The sequence below is a fragment of the Lupinus angustifolius genome, chromosome LG03, assembly GCF_001865875.1.
Source record: "Lupinus angustifolius cultivar Tanjil chromosome LG03, LupAngTanjil_v1.0, whole genome shotgun sequence".
Taxonomy (NCBI): domain Eukaryota; kingdom Viridiplantae; phylum Streptophyta; class Magnoliopsida; order Fabales; family Fabaceae; genus Lupinus; species Lupinus angustifolius.
In genome coordinates this window covers 11,423,290-11,430,013 of record NC_032011.1, presented here as the reverse complement: position 1 = coordinate 11,430,013, position 6,724 = coordinate 11,423,290, and the positions used below count along the sequence as shown (strand labels likewise).

General features: G+C 33.8%; 1 protein-coding gene and 1 long non-coding RNA gene across 3 annotated transcripts in view; both read right to left on the bottom strand.

Annotated features, from left to right (window-relative positions):
* The window catches only part of LOC109343375, a 23,087-nt gene extending 17,764 nt beyond the window's left edge, over positions 1-5,323 (bottom strand). The window contains exon 1 of the long non-coding RNA XR_002107204.1: positions 5,308-5,323. This is a non-coding gene — a long non-coding RNA (uncharacterized LOC109343375). The remainder of the gene's footprint in view (positions 1-5,307) is intronic.
* Positions 5,633-6,724, bottom strand: part of LOC109343374 (aldehyde dehydrogenase family 2 member B4, mitochondrial-like) — an 8,932-nt gene continuing 7,840 nt past the window's right edge. For both annotated transcript variants that reach the window (XM_019581614.1, XM_019581615.1), the window contains exon 10: positions 5,633-6,042. In XM_019581614.1, the coding sequence (XP_019437159.1) occupies positions 5,769-6,042 (274 nt within the window). In that variant the 3' untranslated portion in view covers positions 5,633-5,768. The remainder of the gene's footprint in view (positions 6,043-6,724) is intronic.

Genomic DNA, 6,724 nt, shown 5'->3' with positions numbered 1-6,724 from the left:
TTTGTTGGTGATCTTCAAGCTCTTTTAAGCACAAGTTGTCCTCATCAAAACCATGACATTCAAGGAGAGCTTTCCAAAGTGTTCCTCTTGACATGCACACTTTCAATAAAATTGTGGAAGAGGTACATGAGGGAAATTTTGGAACCTATAAAAATGGGCTTGCTATGGCCAAGAAAATTAGGACATCTGATTACTTTTGGTTAACAATAGAGACAAATTGTTGCAATTATGTGAAGAAATACCATAAGTGCCAGATATATGTCGACAACTTCAATGCACCTCAAAACCCCTTAAATGTCTTAACTTCACCTTAGTCATTTTCTATGTGAGAAATGGATGTTTTCAGACCTATTGAGCCTAAAGCTTCTAATGGACATCGATTCATCTTAGTTGCTATAGATTACTTCACTAAGTAGGAGGAAGCAAACTCTTATGCTAGTGTGACCTAGAAGGTAGTGCTTAGATTCATAAAAAAGGAATTGGTATGTTAGTATGGATTAACCAACCAGATCATCAATGACAATGTCACCAACCTGAATAACAAGATGATGGCTGAGATGTGTGAAAAATTCAAAATAAAACATGACACATCTTCACCATATCGATCTAAGATGAATGAGATCGTCGAAGTAGCCAATAAGAATATTAAGAAAATAGTCCAGAAGATGGTAGTGACTTACAAAGATTGGCATGAAATGCTACCCTTCCCCTTACATGGTTCTTGCACTTCAGTCCGCACTTCTACTGGAGGTATTCCATATTCCCTGGTTTATGGCATGGAAGTTGTTCTTCCACTTGAGGTAGAAATCCCATCTCTAAGGGTCATAGCATAGGCATATTTGAATGAGTCAGAGTAGATTCAGGCTCGACGAGATCAATTGAATCTGAGAGATGATCGAAGACTAGCTGCAATTTGTCATGGCCAATTGTATTAGAAAAGAATGATGAAAGCTTACTCAAAGAAGGTTCGGCCACGCCAGTTCTAAGAAGGAAATTTGGTGCTGAAGAAGATCTTGTCAATCCAGAAAGACAATCGAGGAAATTGGACTCTAAACTATGAGGGGCCATATGTGGTCAAGAAAGCTTTTTCTAGTGGAGCTCTAATCCTAACTAACATGGATGGGGAGGATCTGCACCTCACCATTAATTTAGATGCATGTAAGAAGTATTATGTATGAGGGTACTTCTAAAAACAAAACAAAAGAGAAGAAAAAAAGAAAATAAAAAAAATTGTTTATGCATCGATCGCATTCTTTTTTGTCACCATTTTGCCTAGAGGAGATGATGTAAACAAAACCCATATAGTGTGAACCCTTAGACAAATCGTCTGGATGACACAAGGCTCCTTTGGTATTCCCAAATACTAAGAAAATATCCTTAGTCACCCATTTTGAGCCAAGGCAATATGAGAAAGGTTCATTTCAAAAAAGAAAAATCGTTGAAAACACCAAAAACCAGGGAAAATGGTAGTTTTCCAAAAAACTTTCTTAGATTCCAAATGAAAAGGAAATTATTGTACCAAAAAACAAAAAAAAGTCTGCTAGGAACGTCAATAAACTCATAGGAAAAAATTACGGCATGCAGAACCAAAATTTCAAAAGAGAAATCCTACAAGAAGTTATCTCTAAAAGATGGAAAGTAGACATCCTATGCAAAGTCGGACTCTAGAGATGGGTTGGAAATAGGGTTATAGAGAATATGGAGAAAGGTGGAGATGGAAACATATTATATGAGTCTTATATCTATTATTTATTAACCACTAGCCAAGCCTTATTACAATCCTAAAAAGTCCTTGTCGAAATTGGAAATGTCTGAGATACACACCTCAGTATAAAATAAACTGACTCCAAATGATTACTTACATACCTTTTTCAAAAATCTTGCATATTGTGACCCTTGCATAAACGTAAAAAAAAATAAAAGAGTCTGTTAAGTTGAAAACTCGAAAGGGCAGCTTAAGCAAAAATTAGGGTCACGAGGAAAAGAAAAGGGAAGTACCTCTCAAAATGACATCTAATTAGCTCAGAAACCTAGAAGTTGCTAGAAATTGGGGCAATTTTGGATTCAAGAAATCTACCAAACTGGGCTAGTATTTTTTGAAAGAATAAACATTAGGATCATAAACTGGGGCAAATTTGTTTGAAAAAATCTTGCAAACTAGGGCGATTTTGACAAAGGCGACGCCCAAATGTCTTAGTAATTTGAAAAATATCAGAACTTCCAACGTTAAAGGGTGTTGCGAAAGCATGACATTTTCCTTCCAATAAGCATAAACAAATCAAAAAGTATTGCAATGCATATAATTCAAACATATATATCTACATTGTTCTTCCAATAAACACAACAAAAATAATAAAAAAAACATTGTATACAATCAATCATTGCATATAACCATGCACTCAAACATACATTTCTACATCATGTCTGCAAAAACAGTCGGTATGGGACCATCTCATTCCCAAGTGAATTTTCTATCATCACCAAAACATTCATCACGGCAAGTGTAGGAACTGCCTTAACAAATCTTTAGTTCATCACGACAATCGCGAGAACTACCTTGTCAAATCTTTGGTTCATCAAAGCAAGTACGGGAACTACTTCAACAAATTCCTAGTTCATTATGGAAAACGTGGGAACTGGATCAACAAATCCATGGTTCATCATGATAAGGGCGGGAACTGCCTCAATAAATCCATGGTTCATCAAAGCAAGTGCATGAACTGCTTCAACAAATTCCTGGCTCATCATGGCAAGTGCGGGAACTGCCTCAATAAATCATTGGTTCATCATGGCAAGCGAGAGAACTGCCTCAACAAATCCCTGGTATACCAAAGCAAGCACGAGAGTTGTGTCAAGAAATCACCGGTTCATCACGACAAGCGCGAGAACTGCCTCAAAAAATATCTAGTTCATCATGGCAAGCGCATGAACTACCTCAACAAATCTCTGGTTGATCATGGCAAGCGCACGAACTGCCTCAACAAATCCCTGGTTCATAATGGCAAATGCGGTAATTGCCTCAACAAATCTCTGGTTCATCATGGCAAGCGCGAGAACTGCCTCAACAAATCTCTGGTTCATCATGACAAGCACGAGAACTGCCTCACAAAATCTCTAATTCATCAAAGCAAGTGCGGGAACTACCTCAACAAACCCATCGTTCATCATGACAAACGCGAGAACTACCTCAACAAATCTCTGGTTCAACATGGCAAACGCGGGAACTGCCTCAAAAAATCTCTAGTTCATCACGGCAAGCGCGAAATCTACCTCAACAAAACTTTGGTCCACTAGCAGAACATCAATATGCTTCATAAAAATTCGATACTTCCTCAAAGGCTTCTTCTGAGCCTTGATGAAATAACGTTCATGTTTTTACTAGTTACTTACCATGATATCTCTCAAACCTCAATTTGCTTGCTATTAGGTAAGCAACAAGTAAAGAGAGGCAACTATGAAGACTTATTTTTGTCCGCCCCAGAAAAAGCCCAAAACTTGTTTCTTTAAATAATTGAATTCTCAAAAAAATGATTTTTCAAAAAAAATAATAAAAGTGAGGTTCGAAAAACCTACGTCATTTTTCTCAAAATAAAAGAAAAAAAAAATCAAATTGAAATAGACTTCTAAAAACCCATACATAAAAAGCAAGGAAATAATAAACAAAAAATTATTTTGATATTTTCGAAATTCAAACAGTAAATAAATAAATAAATTAAATAAAACTATTTTTTATTGATTTTCTATTAAATTTTGGTTTTATCAAAGTAAACAAAAAATAAAGAAAAAAACATTATTCTATGCAAGCTTCTAGGATTTTTTTCAGAATAAATAAATAAAACAAAAAAAGAGAGTCAATTTAGTTTTATCAAAATCCTTAAAACTATGCAATTTGGTTTATCAAATTGAAGAATTAGGTAAATTAATTTCAGGGGTTGGTGGTTTAAGTTTTAGTATAAATAGGTGTGTTAGGGTGTTAGAAAATACACACTGAAAATACACTGTCAAAAGGCATTTGCAAAAAAACACAGTGAGTGAGAGAAGGGTGCAAATCTAAAAGATCCACTACAAACGAGAGTATCTCTATTCCCATGCACTCACTTTTCGGCCGCTTCACAACAGTTGATTCTGCATACCAGATTCGCCTTCATGTTGACTAGTAGATCCACTAATCACACAGCGAAACGCGTCCCGATCTCACTACATTCGTTCGCATCTTATTACCACATCAGCATGAAGACAAGATAGCATACACATGGGAGCACGATTGAACCCGTGCAACCTTCCAGTAAGCCAACCATATAATGACACGTGTCCAAGCATACCAAATTTCCAGCTTTGTGCAATCACCCTCTGCCACATGTTCTTCAATTCTCAGGTTAGTGACACGCTGATATAAGCTCCCACAATGCAAAATTTCATTCCTTTGCAATCAAGTATACTTCCCTTTGCTCTAATTTACCGTTTTATCTATTTATTCTAGATTACAAGGTTAATCTTTAAAATAAATTTTGTACAAGGACATAAATTTAATAACAGTGATACACATTGAAATGAGTTTTTTGGGATAAATAATAAACGATAAAATAGTAAACAAAATCCCTTTTGTATATTCGTCAATTAACCAAAAAATTTGAGTATTTTGACAGTTTATAAAAATCCTTTTTTTTTGTACTTAATTAAATTTATTATTAACAAAAAAATTGAACATGTTACTAAAATATATCATGACATATTATTAAAGATGAGGAGGGTCGCATAAATGTTTCCTATCCTCAATTCATATTCAAAAGTTCGCACTACACTCCTTCTTTTCACTCGATTAAATCCTAAAATTGATAAAAAAACATTTTCAAATTAAATTAATAATTAATAAAAACGATAATTAACAACCATTTTTTCATAAATAAATATGGAAAAATGCAAATATTTTGAAATAAAAAATAAAATTTTCTAACCACATAAAGGATTGAGGAAATGTCATATATGAGGACTTCTTTTTTTCAACTCATCATTCGGACGGTTGCGTTATGTCGCTTATTTCCTTAATTAAAATGTTCAATTAATAGTGGCATTCCAACTAAGAACTATGTAGGCTTGATTCTCTATCTACAATAGGGATACATAGGATCAAGATCACCTTATCAGACACAATAATAAAAATGAATAATTTTTTTCCTTTTAAAAATTAATTAAATAACCAAATAACTCCAAAGTATGATGTAAGCTATATAATTTAATAAGGGGTATCATTCGAAACGAGCGGATATAGTGCTAATACATTCCGTGCTTCGTAACCAACTTCCGAACATAGATATCAAAAATCGAAAGTCCAATATAATTGGACTAAAAGAGATTTTTACATTTTTTTACCATAAAATATAGTGGTGAATTTAAGAAAATTGTACAACCAAAAATCAGGGCACGATTTAATCTTGGGCTATCCCAAATTTTAAGTAAAGATTCCCATATAGAAGTCTTTGTTTTTTTGTTGGTAAAGATAACAATGTCTCATTGTAAATAAAGGATAAAAAATGTTATCAAATGGTAATAGATAAGATCCTCTCTCACTCGATAAAAAAAGTCTTTATTTTTTGTTAATAAAGATTATAGTATTTTATTATAAATAAAAGGATAAAAAATATCATCACATTAGTAATTACTAGATAGGATCCTCCCCATTCAGTCAATATCACATGTTTCACTACTAGATTGGTATGAAATATTGAAAAGAGTGTGTTGCTGGTAACAAACTCATGAGTTTAAACAATTTAAATCCATGCAGGATTCTTTAATGGTGAAACCACAGCTTTCACCTGCAGGTAGTTATTAAGACTGTATATACCCTTCTCCCTACCTGTGCCACTCATCTTATACCCACCAAAAGGAATTGCAGCATCATAAACGTTAAAACAATTCATCCAAACAGTTCCAACCCTTAATGCCCTCATCAAAGTGTTGGCTGTGTCCACGTTCTTAGTGAAGACACCTGCAGCTAGACCATAACGTGTTGCATTTGCCCTTCCAATTACTTCATCAATATCCCTACAATATCAAGTCAAAATTGTTGGAGCAATTTTAGAATGTCAAATTAATTCCTGCTTCCCAATTAATGTTCTAATGTTTGATAACATTTTTGTATAAGAAACTTAGGCTCACAATATGTTTACTCTCATTATTTGTTTGATTAGTCAAATTAAAGTAATATACTTTAAGTAATATATATGATTATAAATATAATTATCATGAAAATTACTATCTAGATATCAAAAGTCTTATTTCAATTTTCATGATGAATAAAATTGAAAATAAGAAAATCAAATAGCATCATTTTTTATGAAAGGTTATATAATTCTTATAAATAAAGGTTATGGTCCGTAAGTCATATGCACCAACTAATTGATGAATGGGTTCCTTTTCTAGTGTCCCATCATTAGAAAGTAGAGACTAAGTCTTCAAGGGAGATTATGCATAATAACTTGGAAGACCAATGAACCTATATGTTCTACTATTGTTGTGCAATGACTCATATCTTTAGATAACAGCAATACAAGTTATGGGCTTGGGCTGATGTAAAAGGGTTGGGGTAGAGGGCTATATATATTGATGTTATGTAAACCTATTGTAACAAGGAGAAGAATAGTAAAACACTAATCCTTATTCTCTAATAATATATAGTGGTAGCCGCTCAACGCTCCTGGGGACGTAGGCACAATTGGTCGAACCC